The following is a 27,718-nucleotide window of genomic DNA, read 5'->3' as shown; positions in this document are numbered from 1 at the left end:
TCTCCGATGATTGGCAGCACCTTGAAAAGAAAATTAAATTTGAAACCCGGATTTTAATAACCTTTCTGTCGTAATGATCTTGAAGTCCATATTCTGCAAGGATTTCGCGAAGATGAGTGCGCATCCCTTCATCTGAGCAGTCGAGCACTCGTCGAAAAGAGATGAACCATCGAAGGCATTTTGTTCCTTCTGTGCCGAACGTGCAGAGGAGGATACCGCAGTACTTCGCGCTTTGATGATCGTAGTTATCCAGGCAGATGGCCACTCGGCCTTCGTTTGCAAGTTGGACTGCTCGTTTCTCGATTCGATCCGTGATTTCGCCTTCAAGAATACTGAAAAGAGATTTACTAACTCCCTTTAAATTTGATTTGTTTTTGATTTCTCATCGCTAATTTAAAAAAAAGTCTGACAGAAAATGGCGATTCTCGATATCTATCTCCTTAACTAATTTATTCCTGCTCATAAATTTCTGAAAACGATAAATACAAATTTCGTTTACACAATAGAATGATAATATCATGTCAAAATCACTTTTTTTGATACTGTAACCTTTGGCCAGCTGGAATCACCATCACACAGAGGTACCGGAAACAAATTAAAGGAACAAGTCAAAGAACACTTGCTTAGAAATCTAACAATGACGTTTTGCACCTCTGTCTCGCATCGATTCATACTTATTTATTTGAATGATTTTAGCTTCACGAGAATTTGTAAATAACGACTCGGGCGTTTGTTTTTATCAACTCCCGCAAACAAGGTTGTAAAAATCTTAGAGCCCCGGCTCATCATAAAATTATTCAACTAATCCAGATTCTCTATCGAATATCACTATTCCCAAAAATAACAGTGAAAAAAGATGTTAGAAGAATTTCTCATGTTGGCAAATTTTCGAATGAAAGAGAAACCGCCCGAAAAAGACGAAATCGAATCATGGCTGAGGCTTTTTTTGCCGCAATTGAATAGGACGACGACGAGAACTGAAAAATGCCGCTTGATATTGTCGGTCGAGAGAATGGATTTTAAGGACGATTCGAATGCTCATCATTGGCATTTTTGTCGGTTCAGTGGCAATAGAGGGCGCATTTTTGACAGAAAGAAAAAAGAAAAAGAATCTTTCAAAATCAACGCAACTCAGAAAATGATTTTGGAGAAGGACCCCTCTTTGAGAAACCAAATGATCAGTCGATGGGAAATCAAGGAGGAAACCGGAAACTGGGACCTGAACGATCTTATAAATGCAAAAACTGGAGGAGAAGCGATTGTTTTAGAAGAAAAATTTGGGGATTTTAAAGCAGCAGTGCGGGTTCACCATTTTGACCCATTTCTTTTTACGGATTCCTTTTGTTTCCGCTCAATTTCTTGGAAAATACATTTGGCCAAAGGTTTTTAAATTTTGTTATTTATATTTTCATATTTCAAGATTTCTTTGTGGCGAAAAACAAGGACGAATCGGAAAACCAAAGGCAGATCCCCCACCACGAAAACGTAATCAAAAATGTGGCGAATATAGAATTATTCAGCAACGAAAGCTCGAAGCAAGAAGATTGTCTGGGTTGGATAACGATCATGGAAAGAACCGAGGAGGATTTAAGGTCGCTGCTGACGGAAGATCAACTCCCTATCGAAGAAAGAAAGAAGATCGCAAATGAGATTTTAGAAGGATTCAATTACTTGGTCAGAGTTGGAATCTCCCACTACGATTTCAAGCTGGAGAACATTCTTTTGCTAAAGGGAGTGCCAAAGATCATTGACTTCGGCTTGGTCCACGAGGAAACAAGAAGGGAAAGCTACAGACAAATGGGCTACACAAGAAGAGGCTCAAAATATAGATTTAACAATGCGCTCTGTAAGTTGAATTATATAAGAAACTCCGATAAAAATTTAAATTCAAATTAAATGTTTAGCCGCTGGCTCACCTGGATTCGCTTATCAACGACAACTCACAACTGGAGAGGGTTACAAAATTAATAATCTTTGGTATTTCCTTTTTTGCGATTGGGACACTACATGGACGCTTCTTTATAAGCCAATAACAGTTGAAGAAAGAACAAAAATTGATGAAGTTGTCAAGGTTCGAAGTATTTTTTTAAAACCATTTTTTTTAAGTTTTTTAAAACACTTTTATTTAAGAGATGCAATGGAGAGTCCATCCAACAAATTAAAAACGTTGACCCATCAATTTTCGACGAAATCACGGAAATCATTTCCGTTGACGATGTCGACTCTTTTTATTGCTTGGACGATTGGAATCTTACCCGGTCCTGCCAAATGTCCGCTTTGAAACAAATTGCGACGAAATCTTTCAATCGAAACATGCAAAATCTCACCAAGAATATTTTTGACCAGAAAACTAGTCAACTCTGCGGCCCCGTTTCTGTGACGACCCTTCTTCGGCACGCAATGAGAGACGATCTCGGCTTCGTTGATAAACACAAGACGCACACTTCTGAAAAGATCCTTTTCACGTTGACTATGATCGTGTATCCCAGAAGCATGGCTGGCTTGAATTTGAACCCAAGAGAAGTAGAACTAGAAAGTCAAACCAATCATTTCGAGCTTCTTTTGCGAAGACTTTGTCACAGAACTTATTTAATGGAGACTGGATGGGAAATAATCCGACTGCTTGGTGGACCGGATCACAAGAAACCCGCCGATTCGATCTGCAAGTATGAAAGAGGTACTGCCAAGTATGTTTTATTCAAATAATGTTTAAATGAAATAAAGTTTTTCTCGACGAAAACTTTACTTTCACTCGTCCAGTAAGTGTAACTGGAGCGCGGGTTCTCCCAAACGGAGAAATCGCTTATCACCAAATGACCTTGGATCGAGTCGAAAACGATGAATACATCCTTCAAAACAGTGAGTTCTCTTCCGACGAGCCAGGAACAGTTTTTAGTTAAAACTTACAACACTCAGAAAACAAGTCTTTCAAACTTATAAAGTCGTTCGAATCAGCAAATTCAACCCTTACTTCAAAGTAAGCGATCTTAAAGCCGGAAACATTCATCGAGATATAAATGATGGCAATATTCAATTCGGGACATGGTATCTTCTTGACGAAGCCTTCACTCTTTCGCTGGTTCTTTGTGATAAAGCGAATCCATCTCCGGTCAGAATCAAAAAGTCTTTTTATTGATTTTCGAGTATTATTTTAATTGACTATCGAGTCTTACGCGTTAATGAAGAAAAAATTTAGAATTCATCTCCCGAAAGTCAGCCTTTCTTAACAGAAGAATCTAATGCCGCGCTCCAAAAAACGCCACGCATTCGAGACCCAGCTCGGGACGACGAAAATCTGTTTGGATTTGCGCGATATTTGGTGCTTTACTATTAATCTCAGTGATCTCACTGATATTCTTTCTGAATGTTAACGACAATCAGCTCACCAATAACCGAAATATTGTCAGCGATAATAATACCGTAAGTGATACTGAGAATGCAACCGAATATTATCAATTTCAGATGTTTTCATTTCATTAAATTACAGTCGGAGTCGAAAATAAGGGACTCTTTTTGCTCCAAAATTTTTGAAAAAAGTCCCTTAAATTGGGTCATCAAAGCAAAAAATATGTTGCTGCCAAATTGTTTTGAAGTATATTTTTAGCAGATAAAATAAGCTTACTTTATCGTTTTTGTGGTTTTGAAGACATTTTTGAAAGAGAAAAACATATTCTGAAAGGCGAATGACTTCCGTTTGCCGCATAACTGGTTGAAATCAAGGTTATTGATACCTTTTATTAGCAATCGACAAACTGAAAAAGCTTATTTATCTCAGAAAGTCCCTTAACGCATGAACGCACGAATTCTTTTTCTTGCTGAACGCATATTGCGCAGATTTCTGCGCAACACCTTTAGAGCGCTCTAGCGACGATTGTGGTCGAGATTTCAAACAACCAAAGCTACCAAAATGAAGCTCAAACGCTTGCCAACAAGCTAATTATAATTTAAAATTCTTACCCTAACCCGAACCTCGCTAAAAATAGTGATTTCTTAAGTTACCCGAAAATGTATCAGTTTTTTCCATTTTTTTCTATTACATTCATCTAAAATACAACTGTACAAAATAGATATTTATGAAAAAAATTATTTTTGATTCGATGCAGAAATGCGATAAAACTTCGAAAAAATATCTTTTTATCGACAGAAAAAATGATGCAGAGCTGTTAAAATGCTAACAAAACATTATTCGAAAAAACCGGAAATTTTCGTTCTGAAGCCAAATTTTTATCCTAAAGTCAAATTTTTTTTTCGATGCCAGAATCGGATTCCTCATCGAAAAAGAGCTCCTAAAGTGGGGGTCCATTTAAAATTTTGATCAAGTAAAGTACGAGATATCGAGCTTTAAAGGGGCTCTGCGCAGAAATCTGCGCAATATGCGTTCGAGCGTTAAATTGGATTTTTTTCTGCCGCTGATTTTCGTCATTTTTAGCCAAAAAGTCCTTATCTTGATGTCCCTTATTTTGGACTCTGACTGTATTTAATCAGGGCTTCGATCGTTCATCCTTGTTAAAATATTTTATGGAGGGATACTGATTTTTAGCCATCCTGATTATTTGCTTTTCGGAAAAAATCCGGAAAATTGATCGCATGCACAAAAATGTCCCTCAAAAAATTCTTACAATCAGAAAAAAGTCCGGACAAGTTGTTTTCAACTGGTATATGATTTTGATTCGTAGGATCGAGCGATAGCAACCACAACAACAAGAAAGACAATATCAACAACGCCAACAATGCCAACAACGATTCAGTTTTCCCCTAAAACGGTTAAACTTAATAAGTTATTTCAAAAATTTTTATCAAATGATTTGGCAAAATTTAAACTGTTAATTAAGGGGGTAGAACTAGTTTTTTTGAAAAACCGTGATTTTCGGGAGGCACCCTTTAATAAAAAAAATTTGTTTTTACTGATGATTACGTAATTTCCTCAAAAGCAATACTAGATTAAGGGCTTAACTTTCTTAAAATGAAATTTTAAAAATTTGGCTAGTCACGTGACTCGAGAAATTGGAGGACGCGAATACGCTAAAATTGCGACTTTCGAAGAGGTGGGTAGAAATTTCGTTCTCTAACGCCAAAATTTGTGGACAAAAAAATTTTTAAGAAAAATGTTGTTAGATCTAGGTTTGTTCTATCTTCAGCCTAAGAGAGAATTTGAAAATATGAGCTCTCCTTGCTCTGAGCGCCAGTCAAGAATCGGCTATTTTCGAAAAACCTAGTTCCACCCCCTTAAGCAAATTTTGGTAATGGGGCGGATTTTGAGCGCCTCATTCTCAATTTCATTATATGGATCGACAGTGAAGGCAGCAACGATCACAGCTCCTTCAAACAACTATCTTGAAGACACTCCTTATGCTCTTGTCAAAAACGAACTCTTCATCTTTGGTGGAAGGTCGGATAAACAAAAAGTAATGAATTTTTCCGATTTTGAGATAATCAAATTCAGATTGCGAAACTGGAAGGATGCCAGTGGAAAGAACAGTCAGCAAAATTGATAAACGAAGTTTCGTATTTTTCCGCAGCACTGATGATCGAAAATGGCGAAAAGGCGTTAATTTGCTTTGATGATCATAGAAGGAAGAAATGTGAAATTTTTGATGGGGAAACTTCGAGTTCAACACATGGGACCAAAGTTTCGCATAGCGGGGGCAAGCTTGGTTTCTATAAAGGGAAACCAATAACTGTTGGAAGTTCTCTTAGCGATGCTGCGAATAAAGTGGAGACTCTGAATTCTCATGGCTGGTCGTCTTTAGCCGATTTCCCGGTGTAATTTTTTGAAATAATTCATTTTAAAAAATCTTTTAGTGAAATAAGCCATCATGTTTTGATGGGCTTACCAAGTGGAAATCTTTTGCTTGCTGGAGGAGGAAGATGGATAAGTTATAAATGGATTAAACAAAAACGAATCTGGCTTCTCAAAAACAACAACTGGAATAAAATTGGCGACCTTCAATACGTAAATTTTCGAAATATTTATAAAACCAATTTCAATTAAGGCTGACGATTATGGATCTGCAATTATGATCAGAAATTCAATTTTCATCGTCGCAGGCGACTTAAGTCCTAATGCAATTCAACGACTCGACTTTGAAGGAGACGAGCTTGTCAACCAAAAGGTTATTGGAAACACAGGTTTTAGTAGGATCCCTGTTCTTTTTGAAGTCTCTCCTGATTACTGTATTTAAAAATGAATCGAATTTTAATCCCAATTCAAGTTCAAAGCAATCAACGTTCTATTTTTGCACGAATTTCACAAACAGGTTTCTTTTTCGCTCGTTTCAGACAATTTCAGACAAAGTGAGCTTCTCGATTTTTTCGACCTTTCGTAGAAATTGAGCGATTCTTCTAAGGTTTGACAGAGAGGTACTTTCTCTCATCTTGACTCTAAGGCTGCTAAGAGTCTCCCATAGTATAAGTTATCGCGCGTGCTCGGGAATATTCCTCTCACCATATCTGTTATGCGTGTATATACAAAAACATCCTGATTAAAGAAAAATAACACTCTGTTTCTTCCTCTTAAATTTTCTCGGCTGGACAAATGTCCACAAAAGTGGAACATTATCCTTGCAAAAGTGACCCTCAAAAACCCCTTATAATGAACAAAATGTCCACAAAATTGTGGTCCACAAAAAAGGAAAAAACTGTATTATAAGAATCACAAATGGTCAAAGAAGTCAGTGATGTCCATCAGAAAAGGCCATTTTGAGCATGGCCCCATAAAACAGATTTTTTGAGAGGAGAAAAATTTTATCTCGAAAATCCGTACAATTCCGGACATTTTGCCATTTTCGCTGGAAAAAAAAGTTCCGGAATTGTGCGTAAGGACTGTATATGGGAATAATTCGACGACTTTACTGTTGATCAGGTCTGTTCTCCTTCTTCATCTTTCTTTCTTTAGTTTTTTATTTGAGGTCGTGAAGTGAAATTTTACAATGAACAGGAGCTTCGAATTTAAAATAATAATGCTGATGGCAAACGGCAAAGAAAAAAAAGGATGATTGAGGATTACTGTGTCGTTGTTTTTGAGCACAATGAGCATGAGGACGATTCTTGGTTCAGGTTGATCTCCTAAAATATCATAAAAAATGTGGGGTCCTGATTCGTTACCTCTTCTTCGTAGTTATATCTGATGTCGCGCATGTACTTTTTGAGCCTCTGCATCACTCTGTGCAAAAGTAAGTTTACAGCAAGTTGGACATTTTCTCCCGTCGCAGCGGATGTTTCGATGTATGGAATACTGAAAAATATGGTAATCTAAAAGTGTGAGCGCGTAAAGCAAATAAAAATGAGCTCACTCAAAAGAAAATTAAAATTGGCAAAAGATAAAAATGTCGGAAAGAGAAAATAAAACAGAAGCTTTTGAACTGAATATTTTCAACCAGTCGGAATTTGGAAAAGGTCTTTTGTCTTTGATTGGAACTCTTGAAGCGCAAATTGAAGAATTGAATAAATTAGACTTGGGATTCCCTTATTTGTTTATGATAATATTTTGAGCATTTTTGAATCCATCAGTAGAAATTCAGACCCAAAAAGCGAGACAATTTAACCAGCTCTTTCAACTGTTCGAAGACTCCGTTGAAAATATGCTGGAGTGTTACTTCCTTGACTACGAGTTTTTTTCGTCAACTTTGTTCGACAGAAATGTCATTGAAAATTTGCATCGAACAAGTCAACAGAATCGAGCACAAGCATTTATCGATGAATCTGAGCGCCGAAGACATCGACTAGATAATGCAATCTCCATGAAAATTGAGAAAATTTTGGAAATGCTCGATCGATTCAGCTCGTCAAAAGAAATTATCGAGCTAAAAATTGCAACGAGGAAGATTTCGCACACACTTACTCCCAATTCAAGCTCAAAACTATGATCCTAATAAACAGCATTTTCACTGTACAAAAGACGACTTACTTGTGTGCTTCAGCGAGGCTGATCGCGGCAGAACGAGGCACTTGGCGTTTATCTTCCATATCGGATTTATTCCCGACGAGGATAATATCTGGATCTTCGCAAATTGTCTTTTCTCTTATTTCCTCTGAAAACACTTTAGCTAATTTATTTCCAAGAGCAACTTACCTATCCATGATTCAGTATGCCTAAAGCTCTCGATGTTTGTGAGATCAAAGAGGAGTAAAAACCCCATCCCATCTCGTAAAAAGCACGGGTTAGACTTCTGTAGCGCTCTTGGCCGGCTGTGTCCCATAGTTGGACTTGTACTTCTTTCTCCCAGTCGGAATGTTCGTATGTCTGTAAGATGAAATAAACTGTTTTGCTTTTATCATCATCGCTTACCAGTTTTCGGAGAAAAAAGTCGACACCAACTGTAGTCACATATTTCATCATAAATCTCCCTTCAACATACTAAAAGTAACCATTGAAGCCGTGATAAACTCATTTTCCCGCAACAGTACCTGTACAAGAAAGCAGCTTTTACCGACGCCCGTGTCCCCAAGAGCCATTATTTTTAGGAGAATATCGTAAGTGGCTGAATTCGATTCGTTCACCGAAACGAGGGCCAATTCTTCCTCCATCTGCGCTGTCGACGACATGTCTAAATTGTCACAGAATGTCAGCCCACGTTTTTTTTTATAAGTTATAAAGCATTTTTTTTATATTCAATATATTCATAATGGCAAAAAATCGATTCGACTGAATCAAAATATGCATTCCAATTTCAACCCGCTTATTTTTGTTAAAATTTGTGCGAAAAGATTTGGTCTCTTCCATGATTTCAATTTTCAAAATTCACTGTTGTGAAAAAATGCTGCGTTTTCTCTTTAAAATTTCTTTTGGCGAAATAAAAATAATCCTTTATAAAAGCTCTGATCTAGCCCTAATTGATGCCGAAACACTCTTTCGAGCTCCATGGTGTAACAATCGATGGCACTGTTTAAAAAATAATGGACTAGCTCGTTCTATTACTTGATACAGCCTAACGTGGGGGTGTCTGATGCGCGCATATTTTAATCTATCTTCGTATACAACGCTTCTGCGTGAACACGCATGCCATATTATATGCAGGATAGATCTGGTATTCTATTTTACTGGGGATACGCTTCTCAAATATTTAAAAGCTAAAAGTTCAAATTAAGGATCTCAAATTGCTTCCAAATTTTCGCTTTAAATTCAATCAAAGTGACAACGATCTTATTTAAATTGTAGCTAAAAGGAAAAATGATTCGTAAAAACTTGGCGGAGGCGGTCATCATTGCAATCAACAAGGAGTACTCCCAGATTTTGGAGCCCCAGGGGTCTTAAATGTGATCAAGTCTCTCTTTAAAAAATCGGCGGGCGCCCAGTTGCATTATAAAAAAGAAAAGAAAGGTTGCAAAGTGGTAAGACTAAGACAAAACACTCTGTCTTCTACTGTTTGACGTGCGCTATCGATCCCTTTTTCATTCTGCCCGGTTTGAAAATATTGTTCCACAGATAGATACAAAGAAAAAAGAAGGAACGCTGAAAAAACTTATCAATCGATTCATTAGGCCGATGATATAAGACATCATATACCGCGCCAGTAATACATCATACACAAAATATAGATTTGGTCAATATCAGTGTTAAACCACACTCTCCTATTCGCTCATCAAGAAGGCTTGATGAGATATTGAAGTGCTTCAGTAAATATCTGACAGAAGCTGATTCGACTGTATTATCACCTTATCGAAAAACAGCACTTCCATGAATTTTTTCAGCTGGAAAATGATTTCATCAAAAGAGAAAGGCTTTTCAGTACAAAATATTTTTGTTTTCCTACTCAAAAATTCATCCTCTCAACATGGTTGAGTCAACCGAGACCGATGACTAGGTTCGTGAGGACTAGGTTCGTGTGACTAGGTTCGTGGGTGCCATGTTGGAAAAAATGGTTCGTGTGACTAGGTTCGTGAAATTTGGACTTTTATATGTATTTTTTGTATCTTCTCCATTTTGGGGCAGTAAGGGAAATGGGTTGATGACTAGGTTCGTGATGACTAGGTTCGTGGGACTAGGTTCGTGAAGACTAGGTTCGTGGGACTAGGTTCGTGAAGACTAGGTTCGGTTGATGTTTAGAAAGAAATAGAACTTAATTTTATTTACTTTTAGAATGTTATGCTGCGTGTTAAGCCTAGCGGCTCATACGGGGAGGGTGGGGGTGGGATACTTATTTGGCAAATATAGTCCCACATTTTCTCTATTTTAAATTTCACGAACCTAGTCACGCGAACCTAGTCATCAAGCCATTTCCCTTACTGCCCCAAAATTTTTCTATATAAAATTTCACGAACCTAGTCACACGAACCTAGTCATCAAGCCATTTCCCTTACTGCCCCAAAATTTTTCTATATAAAATATAAGCCCATTTCAATACTCTGGCAGAACCCACCACGAACCTAGTCACACGAACCTAGTCCTCACGAACCTAGTCGTCAGTCCCAGTCAACCATTCAAAATCATTTTCCCGTCCTCGAATGAAACAAATAAAAATGTTAATAACAACTGTCTTACTTTCAGACCCCCTGTCTACCAGACACCCTGATGATGATAGAATTAACACCGTATCCCCCGTCTGTTTTCTATTATCATCATCAGCTCAAGCCAAATTGCCTGAATAATAGATACTCGGTGAACCTTTTAAAACAGGAAAGTCTCCATCTCGCGCCTCGCCGCAGCATGGGTCGCCTTCTCTCGGTCGTTCAACACCTGAAAAATTATTTCTCGCTTTATTCGGGAATTTAGTCAGTACTCTCGCTGCCGCCCATAGTCTATTGTGAGGAAAAGCATATGCTCAAATATGCAACTGAAGATTGGATCCCGGGATGAAGGGTCGAGGCAAAGAAAAAGGCCGAGAAACAAAAAAGAGATCAAAATTTAAATATTCATTCGGCGCGTGCTTGCTTCAGAAGGCAGTGAGATCTTCCCTCAGCGCAACTGTCTAATCTGTCGCTCCAATTATATTTCACTCGCGCGAAAGTAATCATTATTGCGCAGGCAGCAAACTGGCAGGCATTAATGAAAACCAATAATTTCACATCTGCTGAACAAAATGTTACTCAATAACTTTGCCTGGTTAAAAGTAATGGGAAAATGATGTGGGTTTGTTTCTCTGGATTTTAGTATGCTTTATTCTGAATAATATTGAGTCAATGCGGTTAGTGAAGAAATCCTGCTGATGTGTATCGAAAGCACTAAGAAACCGCTATCTTTGGATTAAAATCAAACAACAGTAATCCCTCTGCAAACCACAATGTTCAGTTGCAATAGCATTTGCTACCGAAGCTGCGGGAGAGCTAGAATCTCCGTATATTTGAGAGTGCATAAATACAACAGAACACGCAAGAAATCGTGGCTAATCCTATTAGCTTCTTTCTCAATGGCCACTTTGACTTGAGCTATATTTTCGGTTTCACTACGGTTTTTTCTCAAGAAAAAAATGGAAAAAACGAAGTTCAATTCTTGATCTTGGATGAGCTTGTTTTATGCAGTTAGAAAAAGATGTAATAAGTCCAGTAAATGATGTTGAAAATAATGAATGTGAACGGAAAGACAACTCTGGAGACTCTGTCAATGATCGAGACGTCCTTGATGACTGGAAACTGAACATTGAACGTATTCCGCGCAGCTGCGAAGGGCACTCGTGAAGTCGTGTCTCGCCGCGTTGATTGAGCTGTTCGGTGTCCACGATTCGGGATATCAAGCTTTTTAATCTTTTTCTTATCTCACACTTTTACACTCCTACGTGGGGAACATCTTTTGCGAAAGTCTACCTACTCACGAGGAAAGTTCATTAAGAAAAAGTTCATATTCGTGTAATTCTACGGAGTTTGAGGAGGTTTAACTTAAGGGTATCCTGCCCAAAATTTAATATCTTCCTTATTTGCCTAATTGATGAAACTGAAAGAAAGAAACTGTCACAAGTTGAGTCAGTACGACCCAAGTAAGCCAATTTCATAGGTCCACTCCTCTCATAATCCCCGACCAAAAATTGGATCGCGCCTATTTCCCCTCTTCGTGTAACAGACCGCGTCACCTAATTATTTGGGCTTTCAAATCCTATACCATCTCCGTTTAGAATCATTTTCTAGCGCTCCAATTCGAACTTTCTAGCCTCTATCTGCAATTGGATTTGAGAAGTGAGTCTTTCAAATTAGGAGCTTTGACTAATTGATCGCTAATGAGCCGCAGGATCGGCGTTAATATGGTAGTATGATCTCAAAATTCGGCCAAATGCCGAATTTTCATATACTCATATTTTGAATGAATAATTCGGCCCCCAAGAGTAAAGGCAGCGCCCCTATAAAGCCACTCGTTTATTAAGAGTCTCCATTTTATCAGTAAAAAAGTATCCAATCTAATGGTTCCTTACCTCGGGGCTCCGCCCCTTCGGTCCTAAGATGCCGGGGTCTAGTCTAGGGTTAGTTAGGGTTACCCTATCCCCCTCGGGTAATTTGTTCCGTCATTTTTGCAGGTGCCCCCTAACCCTAACCTTTATTTTAGCGAATACTACGATCTTAATTTTCTTATCAAAAAAAAGTCCTCGGGAGCTGCAACTAGCTCTTACTGCGCAGAGTCTGCGCCGCAGACCAGTTGCTATTAGAAAGAGGTCGACCGGAATTCTTGTGGTAATGATAAGTCCGGTTAATGTCCTAAAAAATCAAATTATCAGAATTGATAACAAGCATTCATAGCGATTGCGAAAGCCCTCAAAAAAGAAAAATGACTGTCCACGGAGAATTTCACTGGCCGAATTTTTCACCAAAATACTTTGTAGAATCCGCCCAATAATTCGGTCAATTTGGCCGAATTTTTCATTAAGAATTATTGAAAATATTGACGAATAATTCGGCTATAGGTGGCCGAATTTTGAGATAATACTACGGTTAATATCGTAACGCGAGAAAAAGAAAGGGAGTTTTACGCCTAGTTAATTAACGGCGAAGTCATGTTGCTCTGAGAGTTTATGAAATTTCTGATGCAACAGGTAAATGAAGCTGTTTGCTTTTCTTCCGATGACCAAGATAACCTACCCGTTCTGCCACTTAGGGATTACAGGAGCGCGGTATTTAGTAGCGGTATTTAGTAGTATATACAGAATTAAGCGACTTTTAGATGATAACATCAGAACAAAGCAAGGGTAAACTAGGGATGCTAAGAGTGTCTTAATTTATGGTTTGTTGATATCCCCACTTAGGAGCATATTTCGGCCGCCATCGAGTTTTTCTAAAAATCAAAACGTCATCGCCCAATTATGCAATTGCGGAACATTTACTGTAACCTTCTTAGTCATCTTTCAAAAGTCAAAAAGTTCAACACGTCACCGGCCTGTCACGATGTTTTTCCGTGAAAACAAAATTTTATCATTTAGCTGGGGCTTTGTTTATTCAGCGGGCCCTTAAATTTTCCCGTCTTGGATCTTTAGATAAATATCCATCAAGTCTCGCTGAAATTTCCGGTAATTCAATTTTCCAAATTTACTGTAAAAATTTCTTTGAAATGTTCATTTCTGAATGCATGACCAAAATTCACGGAAAACCTCATTTGAAGTTCTTTTTTTTTCTTGAGCGGAAGTCAAAGTATCCAATTACTGGCTCATTTTTTGTCTTTTTTTTCTTAAATTTAGTTGTTTGGGCGACTGGGAGACGGAGAAACGTGGAGAGACAGTGCGAGACGGATCAAAAAGGGATGAGCGGGAAAGTGCTGATTTGGACTATTGAAATTAAATGAAAATAACCTCCACAGGAGCTTAGCCGTTCAAGAAATATACAGGAGAGACGAATGAGTAGGATTAAATTTACCTCTATTCCAGGCGAATCAGTTTACGCTTTCTAAAGGTGATACAGTCTTACCTTCGAATTCCGTCGTGCTGTAAGGTATGCCCATCCTTTGGGCATTCCGCTGAGCTCTTTCTTGAGCCTTTTCGATTTCTCGTTGTCTAAAAATGAGTGACGAAATAATCTAAAATTAGAAACTATCATTTCTTTCTCATTGAGTTGCAAAAAAGATGAAGAAATTCTACATTTTTGGAGAGAATTTTCCCAAACACTAATAGTCTTTTTTCTCATCTGGGTCATGTCAATTTGTAAACGGAAAGAACTGTATGTATCCTAGCTGTCAGACAATCTAGACAAGCTCCAGTAAAAGTGAAGGGTTTGCTCAGCCCGCAGCTGGATATCAAAATGAAAACGGTACTCACCTTAGGGACTCTTTTAATTTCTTTTTCGCCACTCGAGCCTTCTTTCCAAAAAAGGTGTAGTTAACGAAAATGGGGATCAACGATGCCTTTTTACGGTAAAATCGGAAACGTGTCGAACGGGTGCCAAACGTCAGCCGCGTGTGAATTTTTGACACCTTGCAAAAGTGATTGAATAGTTATCTGCGCTAGAACTGGGCCTGTTATTGGTATTTACGGGCAATTAGTGGCTATCTCGACATCTCTGCCATTCTAATTAGCACGGGTCCAGGTTTCATGCCGAGTAAATATTTGGCGGAAAGAGAAGCGAAGGGATAAGAGACCCCTTCTTATCACTTGGCTAGACTTATCAAGGCCACGTTGTGGTTTTCCGAAATCAATGATGACGAAATTTCGGGTTGATACCCCTCATCGGAGGTTACGAAATTTTGCTCACAATTTTTTTGATAAACTAAGGTCTCATTTTTTAAGTTGAACTTTCAATATCAAACTGACAAAAGAAGGCGTCACAGTCTCTTTGAGACGCATTACAGTTGTTTTGGCGCGACGTTCTATAATGACGTTGATCCCCTTAACGAGCGCATATTCTAGCAGCGCCATAAAGACGAAAACGAAACAGATCTTACGTCGGCTCGTCCATATCGCGAGTGATTGAGTGACTCGCTCTTTTCAAACACTTTCAAAAAAACATACATACGTTCAACGAGCCGACCCGTCCCAGCATGTAGACATCTAAAAAGGTATCAAGGGCCATCAATAAGAATCATCGTAATAAAAAAAGTAAAAGCTTACCTAAGGCCTTGATATCCGGGATCTTAGGCAACGAAGCTCTCACGTTTGTCGAAATAGTCGTCATTGTCTAACTCTATGATCAGAAACGCTTTGTGTCTAAGAAAAAACGCATAGGACCACATTCCACCCTCAAAAAGGCATCGCCACCTGCTCAGCCCCACGCAGCGAAATTGGCTCAGCAGAATGCGGAAATGCTTCGTTACAGAAAAATTGCAGACAACAAAATTACAGAGTTGATGCCCTTTCCTTTTCAAAACTGTCGTGATTCCGAGAGAAACTCGAGCGGCTGTTGCTTCGTAATTGATCCAGAAAGAGATCCAGCTAAAATCAGAAATCACAAATCATGACCATAATTATTAGATAATTTGAAGCTTATTTGATAAGAAATGTGATGCAATTGTTCGATTATTTTTTAGAAATTTGTTCTTGAATGACTCTTGAATTAAGATTAAATCACATTTTCAAGCTCAGCAAGAATTAAAACCATTTAATGCGGTTATCTATCAAAATCACCAAGGGCCCCCAGGTGGATTAATTAAAGTTTCCTATTTTTCAAACCAAAGTTAAGGAGCGCTTATCTTTGCCATTCAACGTGTGTCAAAATCGCCTTCCAAGTTGACAAAATTTTTGACTCACCTGAGAATCGTTATCAACGAGCACGGCATGTACGTTTGGAGGAGAAAATAGCCGATGTTCCGTTTGAGTCTGAACTCTAAACAAATGGGTCAAGGGGAGAAGGATCTCACGTGGTAAATAAATACTCCAATGCTTACTAAGAGAAAGACGCGGATACGATCCAGTGGAGAAGTTTTGCAGTCGATATTCAAATTGGAAGTCGGTAACCTAAGAAATAAGCTTTGGTAAGAAGGTCGGGATGAGTTCTTTTTAGGGAGCTAGGTTGGCCGGCTTATCCTTAGGTTTTTCCGGTGTCAACTTATCCGCTGATTTCCGGAGCGATTACGTAATCGGGAATCTTTGCTGACCGCAAAGACATTCTATCGGACTAATACTGGAGCCAAAACGTCAACAGATTTTGAAATAAAAAACTTCGCTCGCTGATTTTTTAAAGATGTGGCTCTAAAAAGCAAAACTTTCTTTTTATAATTCTTAATTTTTCAGATCACTTTTTCTTTGATTCCTTTGTAATGAAACAAGTCTTGTTATGGTGAATTTCCTGATTTTGAGCATTTTTTATGAAACGTATAATTGATTCTTTCTGTAGAATCGAGCGATTTTGCCTCTCTTTGAGGAGAGCGAAAACCGCGAAAATCGAAATCTTTTGCTCTATCAAACTCGTGAAAATGGAAGACGCTTTCTATAACAATCTTGTTATTCCCCGCTTAGTTAGTTACTGAAAAGCTATACTTTACAAATACATATAAAATGAAAGGCAGAGTTTGATGAACAAGTGTTTCATTTTTGCCGTTCGCGAATAACAAAAAGATCATTTCCTAAAATCAGCAATAACTGAGGCCTGGTTTGTTTGAAGTTCAAAGCGAGGGATTGGGTTTCTTAATTGCATTTACGTTAGAAAAAGCAAGCAGCTTGTTAATGATTTCACGTTGGCGATAAGAAAGGAAAATGATATTTTTACATGGCTCGGTTCTTAGTCGGATGCGTAGCATTACGCTTTAGAGCTCAAACCAGCCAAATCTGTTACGGTCATTTTTCGCCTCATGTTTGCCAATTAAAATCAAGGTGGAACCAAGAAGCCACAAAATAATCTTGTAATACTCAAGAAGGGAAAACTTATGTAACCAACGGATAAATTTCCGGACTTTCTAAAGCCGCCGAGTCGAATAAGGGTGGTTCCTTAGATAAGCAAAATACCTCGAATTGTGAAAGATGAAGATTGTCAATTCCAGTCACTGCTTTTTCCTGGCTTTTTTATGTTCAAAACTTAAGGGAACTCCCTTCGAAAAAATTGCATGTTGAACATGTTCCTTCCACCAAGCATTGAAAGCTTAAGGTCATCCGCGGCGTATCCATCTTCAAAATTCGATTATTTAAATATTTAAAAACAGAAACGGAAACAGCATTGAGCGACTCCTAACGAACATCCACTCTGTTCCGACTTTTGCATCTCGCTGGAATGGAATTTACTCATTAATTTTTGTTGTTGGGGCTTTGGTTGGCCCAGAAGTTTTTTGAGTTGAAAAGTAATAAGGTATTTGTTGCGCGGTCAAAAGAATAATTAAAGTGCATTTTTTATGTCTATTTTCGAGAAATAGGCAATTAAAAATGTACCCTCAGCATTTATCTCATTATTCGACAGTTATTGAAAGCCGCAAATAATTTGGAATAAATCTATTTCATTAAAATTATCGCGAAGCTCGCATCTTGGTAATAAGCTGCAATGATAATCCGGGATTAAGCTTGCCTCATGGTCAATTGGCCACGTCTTTCTATCCGCGTAATTCTTTCTTTACGCGTTTTAGAGATTGAGCGATCCTGTTTTCAAAATGCAAAAAAAAATAATTGATTGAACCTACATGACTCGATTTCCAAAGTGCAATTTTGTGTATCCAGCGGATATCGTTGAAGATGCATCATACAACTCAGCTGAATCGTAAGCCGCGCTCTTTAATTGAAGATGAATTTCGTGAGACAGATTTTCAAGCATTCGAGCATGAACGGATAAGGGTATCAGTATCACTATCTTAAATTAAGGAGAATACTTTGCTCAAAAATAGCGTTTTCAGATCCCTCGCTTAAATTCATGGGTTACATTATTACGTCTGAAAGAACATTCTTCTTGTATCGTAACATAATTGCCCCTTTTATGAATTAAGGGCTGTCATTTTCGTTGATTGATAACTGTTCTAAATTTCAAATAGAATTGGCTCAACGTGTCGCGCTTGATTTATCTGCCGCGATTTTGTGCGCACTTTTTAACAGACGCTATCTCATCTTTGCTGTTTTACTGGAAACTCTCGTGGAACTCGTGGGAGTATGAAAATTTGACTCAGGAAAGAGGATGACGTGAGTGGAGCTAGAAAAGCGCCTTTTCGACGATAGACGAGTCGGACTATTGTCGGATAAATAGCTGCTTAAAAGGGATTTACCCGTCAGATTATCATAAAATTATTGATTGGGTGAAACTAGGACAATTTCCTGTTTACGTCGCCGTGGGAAAGGGATGAAAGAGCGTGAAAAATAAATTATTGAAGAAAAATTTCAAAAAAACTTGAAACTTTTTGATTCTGCAAAAGTTTGTTATTGGAGTAAATTGATTTTCGAACAGTTCTGGATTCTCGAGTCGTTATGTCGTAATAAATACGTTAATTGGCAAAATTGACGATTTGATCGTGACATCGTCAGTCTCGTTGACAAGGTGAAATTGTCAATCTCGAATTTGCCGTGAAAACAATTTGTAAACGAGTACTAAGACAAATGTCGCCACGAATACTTGTGGCCGGCCGATTGCAAAATCGCAGCGGGATAATAATAATGTGGTTTTGTTCGCCTAAAAGGATGAAAATTAGAGGGTTTTCAAATTGGGGGGAAGCTTAGGTACTTGTTCAATGCCCTGGATCACATTCTATTTGAGCGTGGTCTTCTTTTACGGAACTTGCGCGTTTCCCGTTTGCTCAATCATTGAAAAAACAAGTCTAAAAGGTCATTTTTCGAAAAAGAGGACTAAGTTAAAATTCATCTCCGCCCGTGTCCATACATCACGCGTCCATCCGGATAGAGCCGCATCATCCGGTTCTTTCTCCGCGCGCGTTGGTAAAAAATACATCTTCATTGAAAATGCCCATCCGTCAGAATTAAATTGTTTTAAACGCGGGCCTAGTCACATCGTGGACGAATGATTTCTTGTCGTTGATGAAGTAGATGTCTGGAAGCCAGATGTTGTCGATCACGCGGGAATCCAGGTTGACTGAACAGTTGACTGTTCCAGGCGTGAATCTCATTTGAGGTTATTTTTAATTTTATTAAAGACCTTTAAGAACTGTGACTCACACATGTTTCCAAGCCTAGAAATAAGGGTATCCTTTGAGAAAACTCATTCCTGAGGCGCGGATCGATCCACGATTGCTGGAAGTAAAGAGTTAATTGGAAATCTACCGCACGGTTGCCCTGAACCGAAGGATAATCCCCTGACCCAGTCGGAAGTTCGAGTTTTTACAAACTCATCCGCGTCCGGGCAACCCTGACCCATGTTCACTTCCGAGACATCGTCGATTTGCGCAACGTCGATTCCAATTCCAACATCGACTGATTCATCTAAAAACGCGATTTTACTACAGTGACCTTGTGTCAAAGAAGGGGGAAGATAAAGGGCTTTATCGTGTGTTCAGGATGTATGCGATTGGCGCTTGCTCGGTTATCTGAGATTTTGGCTTTTCTTCCTGAACCGAGTATTCTAACTTGGAACTTTTTATTTTTGATAATTTTTAATAAAAATGAAATCAAAAAGTTCTCCGTGTCGGGGAATCGAACCCCGGTCGCCCGCGTGACAGGCGGGAATACTCACCACTATACTAACACGGATCTGATGGGGGCAGGAAATAAAGTCGATAGATGGCGCTTTATTAAAATTCACTGTTTGCTGATTGGTCGAATTTTCATTTAATAGCGCCACTGATGAAATAATGGTTTACAGCAGTGATTTTGATTGGAGGAAATTGGAGAAATAGAAAGATTTCTTATTGGCTTATTTAATAATTGCTTATCCGTTTTTTTATGAAATGGGGCAGCAAGTATCAGGAAATTACGATGTCTTATCTATTAGATCTAGGATCAGATAGCAGTTTTTTATGCGATAAGAACTCGGTATTCCTGTATTGCGGGTAGGATGAGCTAGAACCGGATCATTTTTCGCGCCTTGAGGTTATTCAGTCCCGCGTTTAGAAGGGCGAAGAAGATGAGAAGATAAGGGGATAATTTCCGGTCCGAAATTGTTTCCCAAATATTTCTTATTCACTCAGGTGCAGCCAAAAAAAGCGGTTCAACTCAACGCATCAAAAGTTTGCATCGAGGAGGAGTCTTACTGGATAAATTTCTGATCCGAACAATTAATAAACCGAGCGGTGTATTCAAGAGTTTTTGAAATTCGAGTCTCTTTCCGGGCTCAATCGAGCTCTAGAATCGAGCACTTCCGCGAGCAGATAGGTTCGAAATTTATGATGGATGTCTTTCTAAAATCAAAAGAAAGTTCGCTATTGCCATTTTCTTTTGAACCTTTTTGTGATAAACTCAAAATGATACTATTTTCGTTCAATAAACCCCCGATATATACGATGATAAGACGCCTCTAAAACAGCCCCATCATATCAGTCTTAGTCGACGTTTTCGTCCCTACGAGCTAGAAGATAGCACTTTTATCAAGGAGCAAGGTTGCGATAAAATTTAATATTTTGTTCTTGTACAGAAAATTGATACGGAGAGCTGCTTTGTGGAACATCCGATCCGTTCTCTAGAAATTCGCTTATCAATCGATCCAGGTAGTGGGCGACTATGATAACGAGATATTAAGGGATGAGGGCCTGATGATAGTCACGTAATTCTTTTTTGAACTTTTTTCTTTAATGTTTTTTTAAGGATTTTTTAGAGGCTGAAAACTGATCAAAATAAGTCAAATTTCTATGGCGTCTCATCGAAAATTTTGCCGGCTACGTCAACTTGGCCGAATAAATACCACTTCCTATAAGCCATCAGAGAGATGGCCCCCTGATCGAAGAGTGATCAGTTCTAAACGAGCATTTTACTCAAGCACTGGCTCATTAAATTCTTGGCCCCTTCACATTGATCAAATTTTAAAAGCAAATATAGACTTCGAGATTAACGCATCGCAAAATCGGATAAATGAGCGTATTTCTAACATGCAAATACAGTATTTTAAACGGTTCTAAAGAAAAGTGATAGGTTGACAGAGATTATTGTCAAATCTGAAAATTGTCTTCGGGGCGCCTTTAAATAATTCGCCCTAAGAACAGATTTGTCATAACATCTCGCCGTTAAAAGCCTTTTTAGCCGAGTTTGCACGATAATAGGCGTTCCAATCGGCCTTGAAAAAATGAACTCAAAGCTGAAAGTTTGAAAACGAAGCGAATGTTTTCTTAGAAAGCTTCTCTTGGAATCACGTGCTGACTCACTCGCTCTTGAATATCTCATTTTTGAAGATACCAGCTGTGACAGTTCTTAGAAAAGAATCTGCCTGTTCCACCTTTTTTATTCAAAAATATTCCACAAGCGACATTTTCAAGTGGGTTTTGAGTAATTTCTATTATGAAAGAAAAGATCTAATATTTCTCGAAGTCGTGTATCAGCCAAGAAGGGAGGAGAAGAATAAACCGCATAAGAAAAATGTTCTCCTACGTAGGCCATATCCGCTTTCCTGGTTTATCACAAAAAATTAACCGGAGGCCGCACCTACTAATCCCTCCTGGATACGAACATCCTTCACCTTATCACAACAATCCCCCTACTTTAGCCCAAGCAGCTCAGAGAGTGATTCACGTGAAATCTTTATAAACTTTCCTTATCTACAATCTGTCAAAAAGGAAGAATTTTTTAAGCGACAAGGGATTTTTAAATTTGGAAAATGATCAATCAAAAAAAGCAAAAATAAAATATGTCTTAAAGCCAAGTTTTTAATGATAGGTTCATTGTTATGTTAAAGACCTACAGTAAGGGCGCATTAATACAGAAAGCGCTACTTACTCTGGCCGAAATATGGTCGCAAGCGGATGTCGTAGAATCGCGGATCTTTACAGGTTGGAAAATTATGTTTTCGAAGAAAGAAACTTGATTAACTTAACTATTTTTTCAATATTCGGGTTCAAGATGAATTTCAACGAACAAATCGAATATTCTTTAAATTAAATTCCTATCTCGTCGCCTCAAGAGACAGAGAGAGAAAGCGTTATTTTCATTTTCAACCCTCTTGGCGAGCATGCGGTCCAGCTCTTCTTTTAAAATTTGCTCCGTCGCAATCTAGGATACAATTAATTCCAGCACAGGCGATGATTAAAATTGGCTATCGCGGTGGTGAGAGGAGCAAGAAATAAAACGGAAGACGAAAATTTAACCATTTGCAAAAAATAATGACGAGTGGTATCTTTTTGGGTTAGAAAGCGGCTGAAACGGGTCGTAATTGCTGTTTGCGCTAGATAACGTCACTAACAGTTATTTGTCACCACGACAGTGCCCCAAAGTGGTGAACCAAAATTACGAGATCAAATGCAGTAGATGAGTCATCAAAAAAGGACCGCATTTATTTTTGTTTTTGGAAAGTTGAAAAATACGTGGCCGGAAATTTGCGCCCGGCTTATATTGCCGGAGGTTTCTTCCGGTTTTCCAGCGCTGGGTTACGATTTACAGCTATCTGCTAGTACTCCAACCTAGTCATAGAAGGGACGCTCTTACGTACCCAAAGATAGACCAAAATACAAACACAAAATATTGTGGAGCCTTTACGTTAAATAAATATTCTAGTGCTGCACTCAGTTCAGCCGTCTATCCGTCAAGAAACCTTTCAACTCTTGCGTCATCTGCATCTTTCCTTCTTTCATTTTCAATTTTACAGTAAAATTTAAGAGAGAATAATCATAGATCATTTGTTCACGTTTTGAAGCACTATTGCTTTTGGCAAATTTCTTACGAAATGTTATTTTGCTATTTCTGAATAAGCTCGTTCTATTCTTACAAGGAGAATTTTGAGTTGGCGCTTGTTATTTTTGTCTTAAATATTTGATTTTGTCTTAGTACCAAGAATGTCCAAGAAAAAAAATCATTACGTTAGTAATTACTTATTACGCAATGAACAATAAATAATTATATTTTATTTTTTTTCAAATTATAAAGAAACATTAATTTAATAAACGAAGAAAAAGGTAAAAAATAAAAATTAAAAATCAAAGTAATAATTTAAAAACCAAAAGTGCTGGTCGGTAGAATATTTCTGCGGAAGCCGCATTATGCGTAAAATCTCCTTACAGAACGTGCCAAGCTTTCTACAGTAGCGGCCGGGCATTAACGATTTAGTGGTTTCTTCAAAACATAATTATTCAAGCGAAGGAAAACAATCTTTGGTCCATTGGGGATCTTCGAGAGTGGCTCCTTTTATCAGCCGAAATAATATTTTTCGTTTAATTTTCTTGTCCGGAGGTCGAAATTGGCGATAACACGCCGCAAATCACTTTTTAAAATTTAAGTTCTTTATATCTTCTATCTAAATTGCCTTATCACTTTTCTTGGAGCTCGTCGAAAAACAGTATCATGTTTCTAATGAATTGATGACAAGCCCAAACTATTTACGTACGTGTTCGGTCAAATATTCAAAGAATATTTGGCTTTGATTCGGTAAAAATTCAATAATACGGCCACGTAATTTCTTCTTCATTCTTTTGAGTTAGATTTTGATTTGATTGAATGCTTGGAAAATCATTTAAACTCCGATAGAATTGATTTACAACACAGCTTCTGATAAGAAATATTCCACGTTTCCAAGTCTCAATAATATGCGATAAGAAATTTGCTAAATTCCTCAGAGCAAGTGAAAGATTGAGATAGCACGAAAAAGAGGTTCGGTACACGTAGTCTTCTAGTTTTTAATCGCGAACTTTCATCATTTGAAATAAAACTTGGTAAATTGTAAATTTGATCTGTGTGAATCAAATGAAAAGGTTCTATTCGGCTTTGACGCAAAAATCCGCACGTGACCGGTGCGCAGGGTGAATTTACACAAACTTGATTTTTTTTTTCAACGCATTTGGTACCTCAAGAATCTCTGCCAAGGAGTTTTTTTTGCAAAATTTCTTACGAAATTGAAGACTTACGCACTTTTTCGCCGAAAATTGATTGATCAAATTATTCATTATTTTCGAGAAAAATGAGTCTTTCTATGCTTCCGCGAAAATGCAGAAATCATCTTTGGCCGCATAACTCGTCGCGACTCTTACCTCGTCACATTTCTTGGTCTTTGAGATGTCGTAGTAAAGCTCGTTGAGCGCGGAGCTGAGCTTCAAAAAGCTGAGCAACAATTTCACCAGGCGGGACATTTTAGAAAACGACTGTCTCTCGGTTCTTAGAAGCTGATTCTTTATGGCTTTCTGTCAGATAATGTGCTAATTTAAGGAGGGATGACCATTGGAGGATGAAACTAATCGATAATTCATACAACGCACAACTGGAACTGACAAGAATCGATTCTGCGTGTTTTTTTTCTTTGGAGTACTAATTAAAAAAAAGATATAAGAGGAAAATCTTTGATAAGATTCTTTTGGTTGTCACTTTATTTACAGAATGAAGACAGATTTGGAAGTTTTATTTCAGTCGAAATTTGAGGAAAATGGCGGATATGAGGACGACAAGAGATAGCGCTAGAATAATGTACGGACCGAGCATTCGGCCTTCGTCAGGAGCAGTAGAAGTCACTAAAATGACTCATTAAATGCAGTTAATTACAGTATGAGTAGTTAATTAATGCGATTATCGCCAGTAAATTGAAGTATCCGGATTTCTCACTATCGTAGTAATGAGCCTACTGTATGTCCGCTCCGATCAATTTCACAGTAATGCCAACTGTAAGCGCTCATTATGTAAGTTCAGTAGCGTGCAGTGACAAAAAATTGAAAATCTAAACATGCGGTCGTTTCGGCTACTTACGAGAAGAGTCTTTGCGCGGAGAAATAACCGAAACCGTCGCGGTGGCCAAGATTTCGGAATCGTCGATGACGCACGCGTAGCTGCCATCTTCGACCTGCGTTGAAAGCGGAAAAATGATCTTGAAAAAAAGACATTTGATTAAGTCAAATGAAAAAAAAACCGCACCTTAGAAATGTATTTGAAGCGGTCGAAATGGATGATCCTCTCTTTAGGTGAATGAGGATTGTCGATTCTACTTTGATTGAGAGGAATAATGAACCACTCTTCTTCGATTTGAGAATGCTCCCACCTCTTGAACTTGAGCTGAGACTCATCAGAGGAGAATTTGCGAAGCCAGGTTATTTTTGGAGGCCATTTGGTGCTGTAACAAATGAATTAGAGGAAGTTTAAATTCGGTCACTGAAATTCAGTGAACTTCTAATAAGGAAGTTGCTACATGACCTTCTCATTGACAGTGGGATATCTAGATCTCATATCGATTTGTCTGATACGTATCTGCTGACTTACAATTTGTCGTCGAAATAGCTGGTGCAAGAAAGGATAATTTCTTCGCCAAAATATTTGACCTGATTTCGAGGTTTTGGACCCTCGATTCCAATGATGCTTCTTGCCACTAAAATATTCGTTATAAAATTGTTTTTCTCTTTTATTTTCGATAATAAAAAGGCCTTGAGTCGTTTTACAAAAAGATTTCTTTGGTTTTTATTTACCCATAAAAATTCCCTTATAAATGATTTTTACCTGTTGACTCAAGTAGAAATACTGTGAGAAAGAAGCAGGCGTGTGTTTTCTTGTTCATGAATTTCTCGTCATTATTTTCTTGATTTAGATGTTCTTCTGGTCGTTTTTGAGCGTTCTCTCCTAATTGATGTCTTTTTCAGGCGACGGATGATCCGAGTTTTGTTTGGAAAGACTAAACAAAGTTGCAAAAATGCGAAAAAACACAAAGCCAAATACTAACAAATATTGCGCGTTCGGGGCCAATTCTATTTGCTTTTCCAGCGCTTATCACTCGCCCCAGGGCTTTCTTATCTTTTGCTTTTCCTTGGCCTGGGGATTAAGGAGACACTACGACATTGAATATTTTTCGGAAAAAAATTTTAGGGGTCGAAAAAAGGGATTTTTCTTAAACAATCTCTCTTTGATGAAAAAAATTTCGTTGATTTGAAAATTCTCTTTTAATCTGTTGAATCCTTCCGGAAAATTTGCCTTTCCGAGAGGCCCCTTAAGGGGGGCAACCGGGAGAATAATTCTGTGCACAGAACTATTCTGTGAAAAACAGAATTATTCTCACGATAAGACCCCCCCTTTCCGGGAGAATAATTCTGTGAAAAAAAAATTTTTTTTGGCGAAAACAACTATTATTCTGCCAATGCAGAAGTTGTTTGCTGCTAAAAATGAGTCCCAGCGGTAGAAAAAGACTGCCCCTGCCAACCCAATGAGTTCTCTATCAGAAAATGCGCGCAAGGGCCGTAGGCCCGTAGCGTGCTTCATAGCCTCTTCGGTTCAGCTTCTATTAACAAACTATAATTGTTATAGATTGTTTTTGGCTGCAGGATTCGAAGACCAACTAAAGTCAATCCTTTTCCATTCTAAGACATGAGTTCCGAAGTATTATAAGCTATCTACGACATAATCAAAGTAAATTTTGCTTAAGCTCGACACAGAATAGTTCTGTTTCAAACAGAATGGTTCTGTTTCAAATAGAATAGTTCTGTTTTTTCACAGAATAGTTCTGTTTCCACAGAATAGTTCTGTTCACAGAATTATTCTCCCGCCCAGCCCCTTAAGGGGGGGGGGTCGACGAGAATTTTTTCAGAGGTGATCGTAATTTTGCGTATACACATGGTCTGTGTCTGAATCTTATATTTTTGGAATCCTCAGATCCTCACGAATCTGTTGAGCCTAAAATCATTCGATAAAAATAAGATTTAAGGGGTCAAATGAACAAAAATGTAAAAAAAATGACTATTTTTGGTGCATTTTCGCGAAAATGCCCCTACTTTGACGGCATTTTTGACCGATTTTTTCTGGGCAAAATTTTTTCTACTTCTCGCCGGTTAATTTTTTCAACCCTTTTCTTTTTGCAAGTAAATTCAGATTTTGCCTATCTGATCAGGTTTTCCCGCATTTTTGGTCACGGAAATCCCGATTCTCGTCGACCCCCTCCTTAAGATTATTGCCCATGCACAAAGGCAATCTAATCTTTATAAACGCTTATGTTTCCTGACGATTGCATCTGACGTTGCGTAAACACTAAAATCTCTTACCTTGCTTTTTTCCGCTTTCGTTTTGAGTTTTCCTTTCGAGTTTTGATTCTCTGGATTATTTTCTTAAACAAATTATGGCAGTGGTGTGTACTCTGGCATTTTATTCTCAACAATGGCTTCTGCGCTTCTTCAGAAATTTCAATTGATTCAGAGTCACTCAACGCTTCTTAATCTCTTCTGTTCGGCCCAGAAGACACCTGCCGGAACGCCAATTTCTAGTGACTCAGCTTTCCCATGATAATTAAGAGTGACTACCTACAGTACTTATGATTCCAGTGCAAGAACGCTGAAACACAAAAACAAAGCAAGAACACACGGAAAAACATTGTTAATAAATTCATTGAACACATTTTAGAGGATTAAACATCTGCTGCAGGTAGTTTTATTTATTGATCTGCTCAACAATCAAACTCAGCTTGAAAATTGCCTCCTAATTGATCATAACCTGATGTTAATTCACTAATAAATTCGATTGAAGGAGCGCCCGCCGAAAGAAAACAAATTGTGCTTTTAACCATTTAACCTGCTCACGTTGAAGTCCTTTCAGAGCGACATAAAATTGGCATGAGGCAAGTTCTTGTCTGTTGCCTGTCCTTTGTAGTTCGTAAAACTGTATTGTACAACTTGCATTTTTAGAACAGACTTGAAATGCTTTCAAAATAGTTAGACTTTTGGCTAAGGAGGCTCCAGAAAAAAATATCTGCGTAAACAGTGCCTCTTATCGCCACTGATAAAGAATTGGCAGAGCATATTTCGATAATATATTCTCAGTCTTTCGAGCTTTTAGAGAGCTTTTATCATAAAAAAGTATCACAGCCTGAACATGATTTTGACTTGTTTAGTTTCGCATTTATTTGGCCGGAGATTGTTCCAACATGA

General features: G+C 38.2%; 5 protein-coding genes, 2 long non-coding RNA genes and 1 other non-coding gene across 9 annotated transcripts; 2 read left to right on the top strand and 6 right to left on the bottom strand.

Annotated features, from left to right (window-relative positions):
• The first annotated feature begins 828 nt into the window (after nucleotides 1-828).
• LOC145701570 (uncharacterized) lies at nucleotides 829-2,900 on the top strand. Its single transcript, XM_081778784.1, has 5 exons — nucleotides 829-1,382; nucleotides 1,421-1,846; nucleotides 1,905-2,071; nucleotides 2,131-2,677; nucleotides 2,725-2,900. The coding sequence occupies exons 1-5, from the start codon at nucleotides 857-859 to the stop codon at nucleotides 2,898-2,900; spliced, it is 1,842 nt and encodes a 613-aa protein (XP_081634910.1). The 5' UTR covers nucleotides 829-856.
• A 46-nt stretch (nucleotides 2,901-2,946) lies between these two features.
• LOC145697740 (uncharacterized) lies at nucleotides 2,947-6,205 on the top strand. 2 transcript variants are annotated; one of them, XM_081774956.1, is made up of 6 exons: nucleotides 2,947-3,109; nucleotides 3,197-3,420; nucleotides 4,677-4,763; nucleotides 5,232-5,405; nucleotides 5,444-5,953; nucleotides 5,994-6,205. In XM_081774956.1, exons 3-5 carry the CDS (start codon nucleotides 4,731-4,733, stop codon nucleotides 5,765-5,767), a joined length of 531 nt encoding a protein of 176 aa, XP_081631082.1. In that variant the 5' UTR covers nucleotides 2,947-3,109; nucleotides 3,197-3,420; nucleotides 4,677-4,730; the 3' UTR covers nucleotides 5,768-5,953; nucleotides 5,994-6,205. The 2 variants fall into 2 exon arrangements, with proteins under 2 accessions (XP_081631082.1, XP_081631089.1); XM_081774963.1 differs by having other exon boundaries at nucleotides 2,947-3,420.
• A 711-nt stretch (nucleotides 6,206-6,916) lies between these two features.
• Nucleotides 6,917-8,545, bottom strand: LOC145697757 (ras-related protein Rab-27B-like). The gene is given in 6 exon segments (XM_081774974.1): nucleotides 6,917-7,065; nucleotides 7,105-7,234; nucleotides 7,907-8,030; nucleotides 8,072-8,149; nucleotides 8,152-8,356; nucleotides 8,407-8,545. Coding segments are annotated over 6 exon segments (738 nt in total). The 5' UTR covers nucleotide 8,545; the 3' UTR covers nucleotides 6,917-7,002.
• Nucleotides 8,546-13,126: 4,581 nt separating this feature from the next.
• On the bottom strand, nucleotides 13,127-14,690 carry LOC145701558 (uncharacterized). The gene is made up of 4 exons (XR_014134277.1): nucleotides 14,658-14,690; nucleotides 14,166-14,251; nucleotides 13,819-13,904; nucleotides 13,127-13,192 (listed from the first exon to the last, which is right to left on the bottom strand). It is a non-coding gene; the product is annotated as an uncharacterized LOC145701558 (long non-coding RNA).
• Nucleotides 14,691-14,954: 264 nt separating this feature from the next.
• Nucleotides 14,955-18,871, bottom strand: LOC145712003 (gamma-aminobutyric acid receptor subunit beta-1-like). Its single transcript, XM_081789690.1, has 6 exons — nucleotides 18,747-18,871; nucleotides 16,785-16,836; nucleotides 15,728-15,797; nucleotides 15,591-15,666; nucleotides 15,212-15,275; nucleotides 14,955-15,027 (listed from the first exon to the last, which is right to left on the bottom strand). Exons 1-6 carry the CDS (start codon nucleotides 18,869-18,871, stop codon nucleotides 15,022-15,024), a joined length of 393 nt encoding a protein of 130 aa, XP_081645816.1. The 3' UTR covers nucleotides 14,955-15,021.
• A 102-nt stretch (nucleotides 18,872-18,973) lies between these two features.
• On the bottom strand, nucleotides 18,974-21,684 carry LOC145695817 (uncharacterized). Its single transcript, XR_014133775.1, has 3 exons — nucleotides 21,624-21,684; nucleotides 19,116-19,184; nucleotides 18,974-19,021 (listed from the first exon to the last, which is right to left on the bottom strand). It is a non-coding gene; the product is annotated as an uncharacterized LOC145695817 (long non-coding RNA).
• Nucleotides 19,380-19,451, bottom strand: TRNAD-GUC (transfer RNA aspartic acid (anticodon GUC)). Its single transcript has one exon. It is a non-coding gene; the product is annotated as a tRNA-Asp (tRNA).
• A 2,516-nt stretch (nucleotides 21,685-24,200) lies between the features above and the next one.
• Nucleotides 24,201-26,963, bottom strand: LOC145711232 (uncharacterized). The gene is made up of 6 exons (XM_081788962.1): nucleotides 26,840-26,963; nucleotides 25,311-25,482; nucleotides 25,077-25,182; nucleotides 24,735-24,930; nucleotides 24,570-24,687; nucleotides 24,201-24,337 (listed from the first exon to the last, which is right to left on the bottom strand). Exons 2-6 carry the CDS (start codon nucleotides 25,366-25,368, stop codon nucleotides 24,228-24,230), a joined length of 588 nt encoding a protein of 195 aa, XP_081645088.1. The 5' UTR covers nucleotides 25,369-25,482; nucleotides 26,840-26,963; the 3' UTR covers nucleotides 24,201-24,227.
• Between the last annotated feature and the right edge of the window lie 755 nt (nucleotides 26,964-27,718).

The sequence above is a fragment of the Oikopleura dioica genome, chromosome 1, assembly GCF_907165135.1.
Source record: "Oikopleura dioica chromosome 1, OKI2018_I68_1.0, whole genome shotgun sequence".
NCBI classification, from domain to species: Eukaryota; Metazoa; Chordata; class Appendicularia; order Copelata; family Oikopleuridae; genus Oikopleura; species Oikopleura dioica.
Note: the sequence above shows the minus strand (reverse complement) of the source record. Positions and strands in the feature narration are given on the sequence as shown.

What these genes read in the sequence shown, in the direction of transcription:
- LOC145701570 (XM_081778784.1), top strand. Translation starts at nt 857, where the DNA reads ATGTTAGAAGAATTTCTCATGTTGGCAAATTTTCGAATGAAAGAGAAA. An exon ending in TAGATTTAACAATGCGCTCT is followed by an intron (nt 1,847 to 1,904) that starts GTAAGTTGAATT and finishes TTAAATGTTTAG; the next exon opens with CCGCTGGCTCACCTGGATTC. An exon ending in AAATTGATGAAGTTGTCAAG is followed by an intron (nt 2,072 to 2,130) that starts GTTCGAAGTATT and finishes CTTTTATTTAAG; the next exon opens with AGATGCAATGGAGAGTCCAT.
- LOC145697740 (XM_081774956.1), top strand. Translation starts at nt 4,731, where the DNA reads ATGCCAACAACGATTCAGTTTTCCCCTAAAACG. An exon ending in TTCAGTTTTCCCCTAAAACG is followed by an intron (nt 4,764 to 5,231) that starts GTTAAACTTAAT and finishes CACCCCCTTAAG; the next exon opens with CAAATTTTGGTAATGGGGCG. An exon ending in GAAGGTCGGATAAACAAAAA is followed by an intron (nt 5,406 to 5,443) that starts GTAATGAATTTT and finishes AATCAAATTCAG; the next exon opens with ATTGCGAAACTGGAAGGATG.
- LOC145712003 (XM_081789690.1), bottom strand. Translation starts at nt 18,871, where the DNA reads ATGAGATTCACGCCTGGAACAGTCAACTGTTCAGTCAACCTGGATTCC. An exon ending in GTATCCGCGTCTTTCTCTTA is followed by an intron (nt 15,667 to 15,727) that starts GTAAGCATTGGA and finishes CCATTTGTTTAG; the next exon opens with AGTTCAGACTCAAACGGAAC. An exon ending in TCGTTGATAACGATTCTCAG is followed by an intron (nt 15,276 to 15,590) that starts GTGAGTCAAAAA and finishes TTCTGATTTTAG; the next exon opens with CTGGATCTCTTTCTGGATCA.
- LOC145711232 (XM_081788962.1), bottom strand. Translation starts at nt 25,368, where the DNA reads ATGAACAAGAAAACACACGCCTGCTTCTTTCTCACAGTATTTCTACTT. An exon ending in ATTTCTACTTGAGTCAACAG is followed by an intron (nt 25,183 to 25,310) that starts GTAAAAATCATT and finishes CGAATATTTTAG; the next exon opens with TGGCAAGAAGCATCATTGGA. An exon ending in AGCTATTTCGACGACAAATT is followed by an intron (nt 24,931 to 25,076) that starts GTAAGTCAGCAG and finishes CATTTGTTACAG; the next exon opens with CACCAAATGGCCTCCAAAAA.